Raw genomic sequence first — 20,036 nt, 5'->3', positions numbered from 1 at the left:
CAAGGAATCCTTAGCAAAACAACGAACACAACACTAGCTATACTGTATTTCTAAAGCCAAATTTCTACTTGACATTCTCATTTGTTTTCTTTGATGAAAGCTTTCTTGCCAAGAGCATGATTTACAACCTAGCTGAGACGTGACTGCACAGCAGGTGGGCTCGTCCTGGTATAGGTTTTTTTCTCTTAACAAAGAACTTTATCAATGAAATAGCACAATGGTAAAACTTTGGCAATAAATGTATATACTGTGTAGGCCTAATATGAAATGGGTAGCAAAGAATATTTGTCTATACCTATATAAAATACACACTGATAATACTGCAGTAAGCACCTGACTTCAGTCAAGCCAAATATATTTTATTTCATTCTTGGTAGAGCACTTTGACTTAAAAGCAAACAAAATACTTTTCAAGAGTAATAAATAAGTAACAAAAATGAATTAAAACTTCAAATATTTTTAAAATGGAAGGAAAATACCATACAGCTCTTGATTAGGTTACCACATACTGCAGCTCAATTACTATGTACACTCATCTTGAATGCTTACAAAGTTTCTGTGAATAATTTGCATACACAGATTTCTTATTTTCCAGAAAAAAAAATCCAGGAAATTACTTTATACATTAAAATATTTCTTCCTACACTGCGTAGGTTAAATGGTAATACAGGAAAGTAAATAATTCTAGGAAATAATTTAAGCTGTAAGTACTCATTTCCACATAAATGTTTAATCTGCACATACAACTGCTACACTTGGCCACATATTTGAAAGCCAGGGCTTTGATTTTTTACAGCATTAAATATGCTTCTTAATATTTTATTTCAGATTATACTCCTTAAACAGGTATTTCAACCTCACAAACACTTCCTCTTAAAAGTGATTGGGAAAGGAGTCTGGCTACCAGATCACATCAACAATAAAACAAATAAATCATGTTAGAGAAGCAACAAAAGTTACTATACTTGTAAATTATCACATATTTTGCTTACACAACACTCTTCACATAAAGATTTAAAATGAACCTTAACACATTAATAGTTAGAGCACCTCTGTATTACCTAAGGATCACTACTAACTGCGAAAACTCGAGTCTTAACAGGAGCTAGGATTAGATCCTCAAGTACTTCCAAGCACCTACTCCCCACTGAGGTCACCTAAAATATTTTACGTCATAACTAAAGAATCAGAATTTCTTTGCAGATTCTGAATGTGCTGTGCTTCAGCTTCAAGAAGCGTCAGGTCTGAATTATTTGCAATCAAAATATTGAGATTAATACTTGATGAAATAATACATTAGCTACATTAGTTCAGTATTTAATTTTTTCAACTTCTTTGGCAACGTGGAGTATCTACATAGTAAGGGGAAATGTTTCCCGGACACAGCCAGCCACGGACAGCTTCTACTTAGATGGTTAAAAATACATTTTGGTGCCTGCTGCCCTTTTATTCTTTAAAAGTAACAAAGCCAAATTCTATGCCTGAGATAACCTTCTTATCCGAAACGACAATGGCATCACAGCCAGTCGAAAGCCATCCTCTCTGCAAGGACTAAATTAGTATTGAGTCTTCCAATACAGACTCATTCAGTTCCACACGCAATCACAGTAACTCAGCTTTCAATGTAAGACACTTTCTTTAATGCTGGGGGACCACTTAATACATAAAATGGTCACCAACTTCTTAAGGAACCACTGCCAGAAGAGATTCAAATAGCTGCAGCACCAAGCTTTTGCTGTTATGAAGTTACAAAGAGGACATCTGTGACATCTGAACTTGATTTAATTAAAACTCGGTTACTTCCAGGAGTTGAGTAACCAGCTCCACCTTCCTCAAACACTTTCAAGAACACCCCTATGTGACATTAACCACCTAGACACCAAAGTCAACAAAATGCATATCAAGCTATGAAACACATAAAACACACACACCAACACTTTCTGTATACCTCCAAAACAGCAGTCCTACAAAATACACAGAAAACCAGGACTTCACATATTAAAACATTTGCTCTGAAAAGACAACTCTTGGTATCCACCCCCAATGCAGGGAAAACTTTCATCCATAAGGACACTACTCCATGAAGACAGACTACATTTCTGAATGTGGGTGAATTTAAGGCATTACCATGTAGGAGAATGAATTAATGATGTCAATAAAGGGCAGAAACACAGAACTACAAGGGAGAGGATTTTTTCCACATACTGCTGTTTCCATCTTTTATTTATCAGCCTTGATCCTCAAGAGAGATCAATGAAAGTCTAAGGAAAAAAGATTCTGATTTTATTGCATGCTAGAAAGCAGATTTAATAAACACATTGATTTATGGCACATTATAATTTCTCTCAGTCTTCAGATCCTGCCTAGCCCATGTTGTTTCATTGGCAATAGTAATTATTATCTCTTTCACTTCCACAGGATCAAGGAGAAAAACTTCTCCTTTCTTTAATATCACTTTCTGCTCCAGAGAAGGTGGGTAACTTTTTCTTTCAAATTGCCTGATTAACACAATTAGTTAAACCCAGAGCCATTTCCCCAACCTGTAATTGTTATTGTTAGTTGCTACTGTTTAAAATATGAAGGAGAACGTGTATCTGAAAGTCTGTTCAACTTTTCAGCACTTTAGCTAATAACATATATTACAAAATTTGTCTTTCAACCACCCTGATTATAACACTTCACTAACTCTGGGGTTTTTTTAACCCACATCTATGGAGAGGTTGGAACTGTTGATTAGTTTCAGTCAGCAGCTGTTGTACTAGTTATGTTGTCACATGTAGATACAGATAGTCCAATGGGGGAATAAAGGGACTCCTCATCCTTTCCTACTGTTCTGGATTAGATTGTATTTAGAATAACAGTGTAGCCTTTGAGTTGATCTTAGTACATAAAATGTCTGCTGTATTTGTGCACTCTAGTATACTTCGCTATAGCTTAAGAGATATAATTAATCTTGCATCTTTAATCATTTTAGCAGGTAGAATGCAAAAAATATGAAACAACAAGGTAATATAATAATTTTGTAGATACTTCTGTACTGGGAAAGGCTATTTAAAATCAAGAATTCTATTTTAACCTCTTAACAACTTTACTGTGATTTCCAGTACATAATCAAATTTTCCAATCATTTTTGCTCACTGAGGTTGCTGAAAGTTGAACATGTACCTCTACATAGTCATCATTAACACGATCTGACCTTTTGCTGAGCTAGAACTCATTAACAGTAGGAAAGAAAAGGCTTCATGTGAAGGGGAAAACTCAGGAGAACAATAAAAAAGTCTGTTAGTTTAAGTGTTTGCCCTGAGCAGCAAGTGAGATCATTAAGAACATCTAGGAAGTATGGGAGATGCATCCTAGGAACCATCCACTCTAGTGCAGAATATATCAGATTCCCTAAAAAACCAACACCATCCAAGGTATTACAGTGAGCTATCTACAAGGACCAATATATGAAAAATACGGTGTATGACTAGTGTGATTAACAATGGAGAGAGACATTTGAAGAGAAAGAAAAAAAAAGATCATCTATTCACCAATGCTACCTAAGTTGATCTAAGTGCAATTCTTCATTTCCCTCTGCCCCCACCCCCGTAAAACGTGGCTTCAAGAATATTCAAGGCACAGGAAAACAGGGTTACAGAGCCAGGGAGTATAGGCAATGACAGTATAACCTGAGCTGCTACGGAGCTGCACCTGGAGATAGTTAATGGAGTTGCTTGAGGAAAAGGGACAAATAGGAAGAAAAAATGGAGCAGATAGACTAAAAGGGGAAAGGAAATAAAGAGGTAAAATGATGGACTGAATACAGAAAGAAAGTTAAGAGACATATAAAGAAAAGGATTGCCCCGAATATGCCCTTTATTGACACCTTTCCTTAACTATCAGAGACAGGCTATTGTGCTAATAAACCTTCAAAATGATGTTGTGACAAGTGTGGAGAAAGGAGTTTATTTGATAGCTGGCTTAGAAAAAATGGGATCAAGGAGAAAACAGAAGAATGGAGACTGGCTGAGAGGGGCCTCAAGAGTGCTGATTTAGTCACAACAGGTGATGCTAGAGTTTATGCGATGTGGTAAATATTGTAGATTGTTTACTTTTAACAGTGAACCTCATGAAAAATATACTAAAGGATCCAATTCTAAGATTTAACTTGAAGATCAGCATGTCCTACTGATGCAGTCAAACACATTAAATATTGTTCAGTTATGAAGCCCAATGGTAACAGATAAAGCAGCATTTCTTCACTCCCTACATACGAAACCAGAGTTTAAATGCAGTGGCTTCTAAACAAAAGTCAAGACTTGCTGATGAAAGGCAGTAATTCAGAAGACATGGATAAACAAGTTCTGCTGAACTTGTATAAACTCCACAGTATCCAGACCATGAACACCGCAAATTCTCTTTCAAGTCAGAGATAACTACAGAAATGTTGGGAACAACTGATCTAGTCATTTCTTCTCACTGTTTGAAGAAAAACTCAATTGCATGCCTATATACCCAGTCAAAAGTGCTTCTCAAGATTTAATTACATCAATTTCTTTTCCTCTCTTAATGGATTATCTAACCTTTACATAACATATAACATACAATGTTACTTTTTCTGCATCTTGCATGCTTTGTTTTGGTGGACCCTAAGTCAAAAAACAATTTAGAATGCAAATAACAGGAATAAATAGTAAAAGAAACAGCTCAATAAACCTGTCATTTTGCTGAAAAGCTTAAGCAGCACCAGTGGGGAACTGAGAGTTGTAGCTATTTGAAGAAAATTGGTTTTATTATTTTAATTTTCAACTAGAAGTATTTACAGTGCTTGTGTGGCCATCATCCTAATCTTTTTCTGCGTGCAACTCAGACATATCCCAATGGATATTGTGCACCGTGCTTATCTTTGACAGCATCCAGAATGGCTGGATAAGCCCTATTCTTGAAGCTGTATCCTGTCTCTGACACTGCTGAAGGGCTGCTTTGGAGTACCTGTTAGAAAATGTACTAATTTTATGTCTTTTACTACTTGCATTATTTAATAAACTAAGTCCCTACTGTTTTAGTCACTGTACAGATAGAATAAATAATGTCCCTGCTCCAACAACTTAAAATCAAAGTATGAGAAAAAAAGAGAACAGATGGATAAAGAAAGAGTGGGGAGTACAAGGAAGCAACGAAAACTATTTTGGTTAAGGTGGTAGGAGGACATGTGTCAATCTAGCTCTAATTGTGGGATAATTTTAAAAAACAATTCAAAGGAAGTAGCCTGGTGGATGTTTACCATCAGCCTGTGGGACAACATGATGGAAAGCATGACAACGGGTGACAATCTATCAGGTAGTGGAAACTTTCTAGCAAATGAGTAAACACAAGAAAAGTAAAAGCATCTCAGTCCTCATGTTCAATGAGGGAAAAGTATAGAAATTAACATAGGGACAGACATCATCAAAACAACAGCCAGGAAAATGACGTACATAAAGCAAAACTGTAACAGTCAAACTCAGAGAAAAGGACAGCATAGCTGAGATCCCAGAAGATAAGAACCTGAACAAGAGTTCTAGCTGCACAGATGACTGTGGCAGGTTATACCTCTAAAACCACACAGAAAAAAGCTATCTGAATTATCAGCACATGGTGCTGGAATGCATACTTCTGCATGACATTAGCAGTAAACTGACACTGTTAAAACTGCATACAATAACTTCATTTCCTGAATTAAAACTGAAACCTTAGAGACCATTTCTTGTAGGTATTGTTGAGGCTACTTTTTCCCCTACACACATTAATTTGCCCTTACTGATGTTAAATTTCACACATTATTTTATAATTCTCAGCGTCACCAGATTTCACAGTCATATTTACATTTGATTATGTTCAATGATTCTTTGTCACCAGCAAACTGTGTTCACTCATTATTTGCCCCCCCTGATCATTTAATGAATACTTGGAATATCACATGTCCTTTTGAGCTCCCACTGCTGAACACCAAAACAAATTCCTAAGCTGTGGTTCTCTCTTTCAACCAGTGATGAGCTCAGGAGGTATTTAAACTATAAAGAAAAAGAATGCAGTGGAAGATTCAAAAGAGAAGTACAAGAATGATGTGAGTTGGGTCAAAGGAGGCTAGGAATGGAGTAAGGTGACCTGGACATTCAAATTCTTTACTGTAGATACAGAGCATTTTAGGTCTTTAACAGATTAAGGGGATGGACTAGATTATCTTTAAATTCCCTTTAGCACCTACATTCTATTTTCTTGCAGAATCTTTAGCTGGCTTAATAGCAACAAAATAAATGACACTGCGATCTTTCTGAAGGGATGCAGATTTTTTTCTTAATTCTGTTAAAGAATGAGAAATACAGTGGAAACCAAAGCAATATTATGTTCCCTTATCTTTTCATCAGTTAATGTATCTAAAATGCTTTCAGTAACTATTTAATTAAGAACAGAATGTGATGAGCTGAAATTAATAAGCTGATATGAAGAAAACAAGTAAGTTTTTTTTATATGGTTTAAAGAACCAAAATGAGTAGAGAAGTTTACAGTTAAATGCTCTTAGAGAATATTAATAGCAAAGACCCTGAAATCTTAAAAAAGCCATCTCGAGAATCATATCTTTGCTTATTCAATAGGCCATCAACCTAAGTAAAAAATAATGGTGCATTTATTTTAAAATTAGTTCTGAATTTTAAAGGAGGCCAGAAGTCTTATTATTAAACTTAAGTTAGAAAATGGTTCAATAGAGCGATTCCACTTTGTCTATTTAACAGAATTCTCTTATAAGCCCATTCATGGCAACAAAAATTTACTCCTCATTGGCAGCTTGAGTATTTCTTCTTATTTTAGTAGCTTTTTCACTCTTTGAGCCACATAACAAAAAAAGTCCAGACAAAGGCATAATTTCGCTTTTTCCTTATCAAGAAACTACATAGGAAAACGTATGATCTTTTATTCAGAATTAAATAGAGTGGCATCTACCGATAGCATGACATCAATTAGTCATAAGAAAATCTTTGAAAACCATTGATATTAAAAGGTAATTCAATTCAGCTCATTCATCTTAAAGAGTACCTTGACCCTGCAGGGCTAAAGCTGCCCTAAATAGCAGGATCTATTACATAATCCATACTTAGCCTTATGTCACCATGCTGGAGGTTTCTCGTTTAAATGAGATCAAAATCTCTGCTTTAAGTCTTTAGCATTCTTAAACAAAGGATTCTTGGACCGAGCTACACTTCATGTAAAATAAGGTTTTAAGACTCAAGAAAATCAGACATACAGAAGCTTACTGGAATCTGTATGAGCTAGTAGAAAGCAATCTTTTCTGAAGGGCAACAATTCTAAAATATGAGGTAAAACAGGCAATTAGCTTTTGTCTTACCTCTAACCAAGGATCTAAACTGCTTGAGATACTGATGAAGCTAAAAAAATATGGCACACTATCACCACAAAAATGGGAGATGATTCAAGAAGTAAGCATACAAGTGTACGTGATAATGTCCTTATGGCAGCATATCTTTTGAGTTTGGTATTTTAGCTAAATCTCTGCATCTACCAACAAGATATGTGAAACAGTATTTTGTCACTCATAGTATTTATGATTATTTATGCTTGACAGCTTGAAGTAAACAGGACAAATTAAAATTTTCAAGTATTTTGACAGTTCTATCTTTTCACTAAAGTTCACAGAGCCTGAGGAATACATGCTGTGAATAAAGGGGAGATGTAGAAATTCAGAGTGGGTAAGCCTTCCTGCTGATGATCTGAGTTGGAAGACACTGCTAACAAAAAAGAGTTTGTAAAGGAAGGGTGAGGGTGGAAGAGCACTATTTTTTTTCTTTTCAGGAAAAGAGAATGAAGAAAAGAGAATTAAATTTATAGGAGAGCACAGAAGCAGATCAAAGAATGGAAGAAAATCATGGAAGATGATGGGAGCAGCAGGATGCTGAATATCAGATAGATAAAAATGTATTTGTACATAAAAAGCTTTTGTTCCGATTGAGTCACGCAAGACATGGTCGTAGACACTTTGACTGACTCCCCAGAAGACTTCCCTGTTTCTGATGCAAAATGTGATGCATCACTACTCTGAGTAAATTTGTGATGTTGTTTAAAAAATACTTAAGAAAGACCAAAAGAAAACAAGCATGATCAAACAGCAAGGTCAGAGATGCTATTCAAAATAAGAAGGAATCCTTCAAAACTCAAAGTCATGTTCAAATGAAAAAAACATTACAATATATCAGATGAAAAAGAGGCACTTTGTGAAGGGATTAAGAACTAACTACACAATCTGTTTCAAATATGTATCAGAAACAGGAAAAATTCCAGAGTATCTTGTGGGACCAATAGGCCATAACAAAGTTTAAAAAAACGGACTTTCTGTATCCATGTGGTTTGAAAAGCCTGCCACAGAAGATACATGTAATTGTCTGCAAAACCAGTTTTATTCTGAATAGATGAAACAGTAACATATCAGCAGAACCAGAGACTATCCACCCAATAGATCTAGAGAAACGCAGGGACTAAATTTCTGAACTACTGTCACATAATTATCAGAAGGCAAGGTACTTCACCAAAGCTCTTGAAGACATTAAGCCTACCATGACAAAAGAGGAAAAGTTCTCATGTAGTAAAAGAGATCGGAGCAAATGGTTAAAAGATTTCATTGTGAAGGAAGACTATTCAACTTTCTTTCCTGCAATCTTATGTTTGCATTTGTGGAAATGACTATATTGACAAGCTACTGTCCATATATAAAATGCTCATGATTTCCAAAGACAAGCTGTAATTCTATGGATCTTTTATTTCTATGATTTGAAATGTCCTTTTCACTGTTATTGTACATGCCTAAATTACAATGTCTTATTTGGTTGAACACAGTTGAATAAATAAACTCGATCAAAAATTTTGGGAAATAAAGAAAAATGCAGTAAGTTCTTTACAACATTTTTAAAAAACATCTTGTACTTACCTGCTTTCTGACACTGTACTATCTTCTCATATAAGCTATCTGTATTTTCAACTAGAGTCCTGATGGTCTGAATCATCTGTAGAGAAAATAAAATATATACAAATATCAGTAAAATTCAATTTTTACTGAAAATTTTTGATCTGTAAAAGATGCTTAAATTTGAACTCAAATCAATAATCTAATATTTGTTGTTAACATAATGAATACATTCATTTTCCTGTTCATGACCAGGCAGAGAAGTGCTCTAAATGTGGCGTAAAGACATAAAGAAATATGATGGTTTTGGGCTGGGATCTGTGAACACCGAAGTAAAATGTCTACTCCGTAATTCATTGCCTATCAAAGCAAGTGGAAATTATACAACTATTTACCAGGTCATTCACTTTTGGTGGCTTGGATGAGATAACCTGGATGCAGGTTTCCTCTTCCTCACTCACTCCGACATTCAGGATGATGACCACTCACCACCCAGTGCTTCCTTTTTCCTAGGGATCATCCCATTGCTTTTCCAGATTTGTTCCTCTATATTTTCCCTTTCTGTGGCTTGACCTGTACATATGTATGAAACAACACTCTATGGAGGAAAACAAATCACTCGAGGCTGGTACTGGAGGATAAGGAAAAATAAATTATTCCTTTACTTGATCTTTCTAAACAAAATGCCTTTCATGGAAGCTCAGCTGAAAGCACACCAATTAAGATGTAACCGTGCAGATTTTTCAGCCTAGAGTATGTCTTGAGAAGTAATGACTTTGTTTCACACCTTACCCACTGACATCTTTGGTATCCACTCAAGCAGACAGATTTCTTGTCACTAAAACAATGACTGAAGTCTGACATGTTACTTATGTGGGTGTTCATGTCTTTTCCTTTGGAGACCAAAACTGCTGTTATGAGCAGGAATGTTCCATGTTATGGAAAAAAACCAAAACCAAACCTCTTTTCCTCAGTCCTAAGACTTTTCCTCAGAGAAATAATACTTTAAGAGGCATGACTATGGTAGTCCTTCCTCACACATATTAAAAGGAGCCTTCTCCAGCTGGATAACATTGAGGCTGTTTTTGTGAACATTGCTCCGAGGCATAAATCAATTTGGAGAAGCAGGCAAGTAAGCCTCAGATTTTTGATGATGGCAAGTGTGCAAGCAAGGAGGAAAAACATACGCAAAGATGTAAGCTGCTCTACAGACTTCTATTATTTCTAGCTACACAAAAATCTGGTTTATGTAAATTACAAAGCATTCAAAAATAATTCTAGTTCTGTTTCTATAACTACAACTGAAAATGATAAAGAAAATTATGCAAAACCTGCAATTCCATGTTTTTGCTACATATAAACCATCTATGAACAAGCAACTTTAAAGTATGTGGAGGTCATTGTACTGGATAATTTAATTTATCTTCACATCCTGATTAACCTGTATCTGTTTACCCTGATTTATATTGTTAGTTTAAAAAAAAAAAATGAAATTATAATAAATGAGAAAAAAATAACTTGATCAGGTTGCTAAACTTCAATACCCATTTTTAACTGGATTGTTCTTTGAATATAAGTATCAATATTCATTCAAGCAAAAACCGACTATAAATAGAATTCTGTCAATTAATAATTAGGTGTAATAAATTGAAGACAACTATTTTGAAGAGAAGCATACCTAAATAAGAGAATACTATATTTCTTTCAGATAGGCTTCTACAGGGAGCACTGCAAACTGACTATTCCTGATGTGTCAAGGAGAAAGCTGCATTTCACTATGTTTCATTACTATTCGGCCTTTAAAACAGTATTCAGAAATTGAAATAAAGCCACTATAAGTTTGCTTGAAAGTCAAGGATTTTATGTGTTTCAATATGTGTAACACATTTGCTTCTGTAATGCACTTAAATGAAGAAAGCCAAAACACAGTTGACTCGAATTACGAATATACTTCCAATAACTGATGTTATTTTGCTAACTAGCTGAAAGGATATTGTAAAGCATCCTCCACTGAGGTATTGAAAATCACCTTGAAAAATTAAATGCTGAGCATGTATGGCTCTTGTTTTGTCGGGATGCTAATACACAATAATAAAGGCTACTGTTAATAAGAATCCTTTCACCTGAGAACCCTTCTGACTGGAGTTCATAGCAGAGCGAAACCAATTGTGCTGCCTATGCAAGGTATTTGTTCTGGAGGAACTGTATGAAATACTGCAACTGCCCTATGTTAGTCTATTCTGTGTTCCTGACCCCATGTGTATAATAATCTAATTTCTAAGTCATCTCAGTTATGTCCTTTTCAGAGAGAGAATATCTCTGTCTGCTCTGCTTCCTTCATACAATACATTCTACATGCACATCTGATAATTCAGAAATAGTAGAGAACAGGTCTCAGTAGATTAGAAAACTTACTGAGACACTGCACTGATTTTCAGACATGAGAATTCAAAGATTAATAAAAAATGCTTACATGACTGCTTCTTTGTTTACTTTCTGTATTGACAAAGTAAGAAAGTTGCACTAGTTCTGCAGATGAAAAGAAATGAAACTAATGGCTGTATTATGGCTCTTTCATCACAACAAGGCTAACATTGAAGAAGAATTTATAATAACGTGCAGATTTAATATTTCACAGTTTTGGTATGGAAAGTTGCTTTGCCTAAATACTCTCAGATCAAAAGCAACACTCCCTTTGCAACTTTTGAAAAAAATGTCAATGCATTTCATGTGACAGAAATCATTCTAATACCAATTTTTATATTACCAGGGCCAGTAACAGTTACTTTCTTTAACTTTGGTCTATAAAATACATACAAAGCTGAATTTAAGATTAACAGCACCACAAAGCAAAACTGTCTGAGCTATAATTCAGCTGTTGATTGCCACTATCATTCAATCAATATTACACTACACCCCAATTTTGTTGATGTCCTTCACTAAGGAAATAATGGAGCACTATGCTGTGTGCATGAGCAGGTTTCACCTTTTAGTTGTGTTTGATTAATAAAGTAATAGTATTAGTTCACTATCATTTCAGTCTTGTATTGCTCTTCACCATGCAGTCACCTTTTAGTATGTATTCAGCTATTTGTTAAATGACTCTTATGTAGTATTTGAACATATAAATTCTTTCTGGTGTTCAAGCCAAAATTATAACATCACGAAAACATTCATGTAGATATTAACAGAGACTGAAAGACTTCTGGTAGACACAGCATATGGAACAACTGAGTACAAATGGTTATATCTAAAAAGAAAATTAGCCTGATTCAAATGATACTTGTATGTATGTGTGCATGTGGTATAAAAGCGAAGTAGAAAATTATGAGTAAGCAGGAGTTTCAGTGTGAAAAACAGTATGACTGCAGCAGAATGAAATTCTGAAGGCAGATAAACTGTGGAAATTGAGCAGAAAGATCAAGTAGAGTCAAGTATATATTAGACTCATCTATACTGAACAAGCCAATCAATAAGCAGGTATTTGCCAACCACAGCCAACTTTGAGAATATTATTAGTGACAAAACTGGAAAGAGAAATGCAAACAAACTCTAATAGGGAACAACCAATTACCAGCTGATCATTAAAAATGTATTGCAAATTACCCATGCTATTCAAGAAAAAAACACATATAGGAAGTTTAATAGCTATACTTTCTAGCAAATCTTTTACAATATTAATTCCCATCTCTAACCTGTGTTGATTTTTTCTGGAAGTAAAGATTCAAAATAGCCAACAAATATATTTTAATACAGAACGTGTAACACTTGCTGGAATTGCTTCAACTCTCCCTTCGGTTCCTGCCTTCCCAACCCACCCCAATCTCACTACATACTGGACTATCTTCCCCTCCCCCCCTTTTTTTTTTCTCAATGGAAAATGGGAAATGCAGAATGGTATGCTTTATGAGCCTTGAAGTCATCACATTTTTGCAGAGGCCAGGCTGACAGCTTGATCTATTTGTCAAACTCTATTTGTTAGACCATGCAACCATTTTACCTAGTTATCAGAAAAACTATAATTCTACTAAAAGGACAAATGTCAAGAAAGATGTAAAAAAATACTTATTCTTAAGGGGTTTTAGAAATAAACATTAAATTATCAGTCCAGAGTTTTCAGTGAGGATTAGAGACCTGTACTATTATATATTGTCCCTGCCTTAAAAAGCATGATGACTATGGTTAGAAATCAAAACAATTCTTGCTTCAAACTGATGGAACTGTGTTGCTAACACTACCATTCACCACTTATGTGACTGTGTCTTCACAAACCAAATGAAAAAGTCATATACTGAAAAAATGTATCTATCCTCTTTCTCAACAAAACAGAAGTCTCTCATTAAGAGAGACAGTTACAGAAAATTTTAAAAAGAATATACATGTCTAGACTACCCTTTAGGCTTATTTTTTATATTGCAAAGCTCTGTTAAGTCTGTTTTCTTGTTCTTTTATGAAAAAGTGCTATGAACACTTTGTATGTCTATGTATGTACGTAAGTGCTCACATATGTATGTACTCATGCGTGTATTTGAGACTAGCATGTATTTCTACTAGGCTCATGAAGACAGGTCTTCTGGTAGAAGACAGAACACTCTGTTTATGCCCACAACTTAGGGAAAAGATGTAAATTGAACTCAACCCTAAATATTTTTAACATCACATTTAACAAAGAATACAGACCTTGTGAAAAAAGCTTTAAAAAAACCCAGGATTTATTAATTCCCCTGCATGTGGAACTGCTTGGTAGCACACTAAGAGACATCACCTGCATTTTAAAATGGAAAAACCATCCAATGATAAACTGTGTCTGGCTGATGAAACACAAGAGAGAGAAAATACCTTCACTGACAGAGTTGCAACACCAAGGATGAACTTTATTTTTAGCAAGTAAAGCATACTACACATTTACATTTCGAAATCTGTGAATATGTGTTGCCAATACTGTTAGACCTACATTGCAACAGTAAAATTGAAACCATACTTACAGTAGGTATAAACCAAACCTTTATTAAAATGGCTCTCTCCACAAAATTGCTGCTCACATTCTCCTTTCATCTCAAATCTCAGCATATTAGATATACTTCTGAAACCACAAACTACACCATTTCTGAAAACAGTTTAGTATTCAGTGGCCAAACTGCTCTTAACAGTAGTAATAAAAATGTAATTTGCATTTTCCAGACATTTTATTAAATCCAGAATAGTACTAATAGCACCAATAGCAAATAGCACTTCATAAAAAAGGAAACCAAACACAGGGCATCCCAAACTACAATATATAAACTGCTAATGGTATCTGCACCATTTCGAATGATGTGTGTGACCTGGAGAGGGTCAGAAGTTACTACCATTGCCCCAAGCAATAACAGCAATGAAAGGAACTCTGGTTAGGGACAGCATATAAACACTCCTGTTCTCAAGAACGATTATATGTACTGGGAACTCAAACAAAATATGGTCAGTTCTAATTAAATAGATGTATAAACTGTATCCAAGAAGTCCAGTATTTCATGTCAATGCACCAGAAGGCGTTTTTGTTGTGGCACTGGAACAAGCAACAGAATTGTTCATAGTCCTGTCAGTGACAACTGCCATGGTCAGCTTGCTTTGAAGTTGCATAAAGATTGTTTTGAACCATATATACTGCCTTTGATTTTCTGCTGGAGAAAAATGGTGTTAAAGCAGTAAGGAAGGAAATTACTAGAAAATCAGATTCTAAACTTGTATTAAACCTCAGAAATCAAATTAATTATTCTAACAGTGTGGACACCACAGTGTGGACACGTTCTGAAACGTCCCAACTTTTAACCTGCACCACCATTAACAACAGAAGTGGACTTCTAATAAGTAGGTGACTCATGTTCATGTTACGAAGCTCAGTTCAAAACTCAGTAAGCAGTGATAAAACCCTTACACCTACCACCCTTGAGACTGCTAGGACCACTAGATCAGTGTTACTCAGTTTTCAAGAGTAAAGGGTCCTCAAGTCCAAACAGGGGTAATATAGAGCGAAGAAATATGTTGAAGTGATTGCAAAGTAGCATCTTTAACAGAAGGGACAATATACTTTTCTCTGTCCCAGGTTCAAGTTACAGTCTTCCAAAAGGCCTCTTAGCAGAGCTTTAAAATATCTGAAGAATACCTTGCTAAGTTGCATGGAAAAGATAACTGAAAAAAGACAGCTGAACAGTTTTCAGAGATTACAACTTTCTGATGACTACTACTGACAAGACAGGAAAAAACCTGCAGAGGTCCCAGCAGAAAAGATTTTTATTATTTTTCTTTTAAAGTTTTTCTTCAAATGCCAGAGAAATTTTAAAATTAACACAAACCAGAGACAGTCCAAGAATTGAGTAATTCATGTTATGTAAAGCAGGTGTTGATTTGCAACAGATACACTGAGTCTTGCTTAATGACAATTTCACCTAACAGAGACATTTATGTGTGATGTACCCCTGAATGCCAAGGGGGCAGACTGATGTCACTGCAAGGCAACTCTTGGTTATCTTTGACAGGTGATGGCAAGAAGAGGACATTCCTGAGGACCGGAAGAAAACAAATTTCACTCCTATCTACAAGAGTAAGAAGGAGGACCAAGGAACTACAGGTCAGTCAGCCTCACCTCAATCCCTGGGAAGGCGGTGAAGTAAATCCTCTTGGAAACCATTTCCAAACACATGAAGGACAAGAAGGTGACTGGAGAAAGTCAGCATGGATTTACAGAGGGGAAATCAGGCTTAACCAGCCTGACAGCCTTCTACAATGAGGTGACCGCCTTTGATGGAGGAGGGGAAAGCAGTGAGTGCTTTTTATTTTGACTTTACTGAGGCTTTCAACACTGTCTCTCGTAACATCCTCACAGACAAACTAAGGAAGTAAATAGAGGCCAGGTGAGCGGGCAGTGAGGTGGACTGAAAACCAGCTGACCGGCCAGGCTCAAAGCATTGTGATCAGCAGCATCAAGTCCACCTAGGGGACAGTGACTAGTGGTGTGCCCCAGGGGTTGATACTGGCACTACTGCTGTTTAAACATTTTCATTTATCACCTGGATGATGGGGCAAAGTGCATCCTCACCAAGTTGGCAGAAGATACGAAACTTGGAGGAGGTTGGAAACAGCAGGTAGTTGTGCTGCTACTCAGAGGGATTTTGACAAGCTGGGTAAGCGGGCTGACGGGATCCCCATGAAAAGGGTTCAGCAAAGGGAAGTGCCGAGTCCTGTACCTGGAGAGCAATGACCACGTGCACGCCCCAGTGCAGGCTGGAGGCTAAGTGGCTGGAAAGCAGCTTCAGAGAAAAGGACCTGGGTGTCCTGGTGGACAAGAAGTTGCGGCAAGGTCACATCTGCAGTGCTGCATACAGGTCTGGACTCCCAGGTACAAGAGACGCACGGGCGTATTGGTGAGGGCCCAGCAAGGGCCACAGAGGTGATTCATGAATGGACTGGAGCATCTTTCACATGAAGAGAGACTGAGAGAGCTGGGACTTGTTCAGCCTGGAGCAGAGAAGGCTCAGTGGGGATCTTGGGTGGTCAAACACTGGAAGAGCTTGCCCAGAGACGTTGTGGAGTCTCCATCCTTTGTTGATACTCAACACTCAACTGGACAGAGTCTTGTGCAACCTGCTCTATCTAATCCTGCTTTGAGCAAGGCAGTTGGACTAGACGATCTCCAGAGGCGCTTTCCAACCTCAATGCTTCTATGTAAATAAGGATGTCTAAATTTGAAATTATATCTCCAACTCTGCAAGGAAATAAATTTAGCACAGAAACAGAGTCATTGCGTTTGTAAGGGACCTCAGAAGGTCATTTGGCCCAATACCCCCTGCTCAAGCAGGGCCACCTAGAGTAGGTTGCCCAGGACCATGTCCAGATGGCTACTGAGTACCTCCAAAAGTGGAGACTCCACAACCTCTCTGGGCAACCTGTTCCCATGCTCAGTCACGTCCACAGCCCAAAAGTGTTTCCTGATGTTCAGACAGAGCCTCCTGTTTCATTTTGTGCCTCTTCTCCTGTCACTCGGCACCACTGAAAAGAGCCTGGCTCTGTCCTCTTTGCACCCTCCCTACAGGCACTTATATACACTGTCAAGATTCCCCGCTCAGGCCTTCTCTTCTCCCACCTGAACAGTCCCAGCTCCCTCAGCCTTTCCTCATAGGAGAGATGCCACAGTCCCTTTGTCACCTCAGTGGCTCTTTGTAGGACTCTCTCCAGCATGTCCATGTCTCCCTTGTACTGGGGAGCCCAAAACTGGACCCAGAATTCCAGGTGTGGCCTCACCAGTGCTGAGCAGAGGGGAAAGATCACTTCCCTCGACCATAACATATATCGTATATTATGATATCATTAAGTATTATGTTTCCCTTCAGACTTTAGAACACTGTCCTCTTCCGAGACAAATGCAGAGGAAATTTCCATTATGCTTCCTGAACTCACTGGTATATTATGATATAATCATAACGCTGTAACTAATTGACAGTGGCAGTATATCTCCGTAAGTGGGAAAAACACAGGAATAGCCTCATAGTTTAACTTTTTCAGCCTTCCTTTCCTCGCTCACCTCTTTTTGAGATGTCTTATATTCTAGGAAACACATACATGGAACAGGTTTTTTTGTCTTCAGAAAGAAGCAAGCTAAGATTATGCCATAATGCAGTGCAGGAGCATAAGAGATGAAATCCACTTACCAAAACTACTTTTTGCAGGCCCGAGAGCAAATAGGACATCATCTGTTCTTAATTCTGCAGTATCCCAAAATGAATTAGATTTCCCACAGTTCAAGAAAATTTACCAAAGGAACAAACAGTCCACAAGTTCTCCATTAAAAAGTCTTACATTCTTTCTTGAGTAAAGTATTTGAGAAAGACTAGGTTAAAGACAGAGTAAATAAAATAATCAGCAGCTCTCTTCTAAACTATGCACACAATAACATTAAACTCTTTTAAATCCAACAGTCATTTCTCCTTTCCTGACACTCAGGCTGTTACAGCAAAATTATTTTCATCATTTCTAAACTAAAGCTGATAGAATGAAAACACTACGTAAAAAGTGGACAATAAGGAAGCACATATATATGAAAGGAAAATATCCTCTATCTGTAGAGAAGGAGAAATTTATCAACCTTGTGAAAAAATTAATGGGTAGTGTTATTTTTAAAACTAAAACTGCCAGTAACAGTTCCAATAACCACATTTTTTTCACACAGAAGGAGTAAAAAGACAAACAGAAGATTAAGAATTTATTGAGAAAGAAAAAGAGAACTACTATTGGAAATATGGAGTACATTTAAGAGAAGCAGCGATGCACCTGACCTATTTTTATGCTCTTCCATAAACATTCCATTGGACTACATTAGAAACAGGACAGTAAGCTAGATGAACTCCTCTTCCGAAATAGTCATACTATTTTATGCTCTTATGAATACTGTGAGTCAGTCATTAGCCATAATGGGATTAGTGAGAGGATACAAAAAAGCTTCACCGTTCATGCTCTTAACAAAAAATTTAAAAATCTTGACTTCCCAGAAGCATCAAGTTGTCATTATCAGAGCTCTTCAATCAATGTAAAACAGCTCATGCTTTACAACATTTGGCACCAGAATCTGAAATACCCAAAATTAGATGTTTGTTTCTGCCCTTGTGGACTGAAAAGCCCAACATAAACTGAGGTCATCATCTGCAGCTCTGTTTTTGGAATCACAATTGCAGCCTTCAGTTTAGAATTACTGTCCTGTTATAAAACAGGAAAATAAAAGCTGATAATAAGCAACATAACCCTTTTTGAAGAAACTGCTCAAGCTACTCACTATATTTCCATCAATACTTTGTTTTCCATCACTTTTTGTGACAGACTAACAATCAGTAACTATTTAAATTCATCTCGGAAACCAGGATCTACAATTATTATAATTTATTAAACATTGCGAAAATCATTACCTGTGCTATTTGCAATACTAAACTGCACTGAATTACGTGTTTTCCCTTAGATCTCTTCATCACTGAACTGTATACATTTATTACCTAAATAAAGACACTTCTAACTCTGCAGAGACTTGATAATGAAAGTAAACATACTGTACAAAGCCAGAGGCAGTAATGGGAAATAGTGAGACACTCTGCGTTACTGGGATTTAAATATTGTATTTATATTGCCAACTCTGAAACTTACTGTTTTAATACACACTGTAACAATCCACCACCGAGACTGAGTTTAAACTCTAAGCACCCACATACCTCACACCTTGATGAACTTTGCAAATCTCGGTGCATCATTAAGTCATAAATCTTCCAGAGTACTTAGCTATTTTAGCTAGATCAAAGTTGTTGGAGCTATACCTATTATCTCTAATCCACTTACTGGAAGAACATACCCTAATGCAAAAATCAACACAAGCAACTGTCTTTAACAGTTCTTTTCCTGTTGGAACATCAGGTTAAGTTCAACATTTACTCCAGCTATCAGAGAAAAGCTAAGAATTTTTAAAAGCTAAAAATTTAATAGTAACTTCATTTCAACATGAGCATTTGAAAAGGGACTTTGTCAAATGCTTTTGGAAAATCCAACCAGACTAATCTTCCGTGTCTACATGCTTCTTGATTTCAAAGAACTCCAAGAGATTAATGAGCCCTTCACTTCATAAAAGCTGTATTGACTCTTCCCCAACACGACATGTTTCTCCATGTTTCTTCTAATTTTCTTCTTCCAAACAGTTTCTACCCATTTTCACAGTACAGATGTCAGCCTGTCTGATCTGTAATTTCATGATCTTCCCTGGAAACCTCTTAAAACACTGGCACCACACTAACAACTTTGATAGTCAGTTTTAAGTGAGAGGATACACACAACAATTAGCAGTTTGGATATATCAACTCTTGAGATTTTTCAGAACCCTTGAATGAATATCACCTCTTGCTGGTAATTTTTTTTTTCTCATTTTGCCTTTCCTGGGTAGTATCTTCTATTGGCATTTCAGTTAGAGATTAATTCTGCAATGAGTCCTTCATAGAGAAGTGTTTCATGTGAATCCTTAATCTCCACAAGTAAACGGATGCAAAAACTGATTTAGTGTTGTGGCTTTCTTTCTTTTCCTGGGGCTTTCCTTTAT

At 36.6% G+C, this 20,036-nt stretch overlaps 1 protein-coding gene across 1 annotated transcript in view; it reads right to left on the bottom strand.

Annotated features, from left to right (window-relative positions):
• Positions 1–20,036, bottom strand: part of PLCL2 (phospholipase C like 2) — a 108,894-nt gene that overhangs the window by 15,864 nt on the left and 72,994 nt on the right. The window contains exon 5 of the mRNA XM_074838505.1: positions 8,960–9,035. Coding sequence (XP_074694606.1) covers positions 8,960–9,035 — 76 coding nt within the window. The remainder of the gene's footprint in view (positions 1–8,959; positions 9,036–20,036) is intronic.

Source organism: Strix aluco, chromosome 1 (assembly GCF_031877795.1).
Source record: "Strix aluco isolate bStrAlu1 chromosome 1, bStrAlu1.hap1, whole genome shotgun sequence".
NCBI classification, from domain to species: domain Eukaryota; kingdom Metazoa; phylum Chordata; class Aves; order Strigiformes; family Strigidae; genus Strix; species Strix aluco.
The sequence above is the reverse complement of the archived record's forward strand: the minus strand, read 5'-3'. Positions and strand labels throughout refer to the sequence as shown.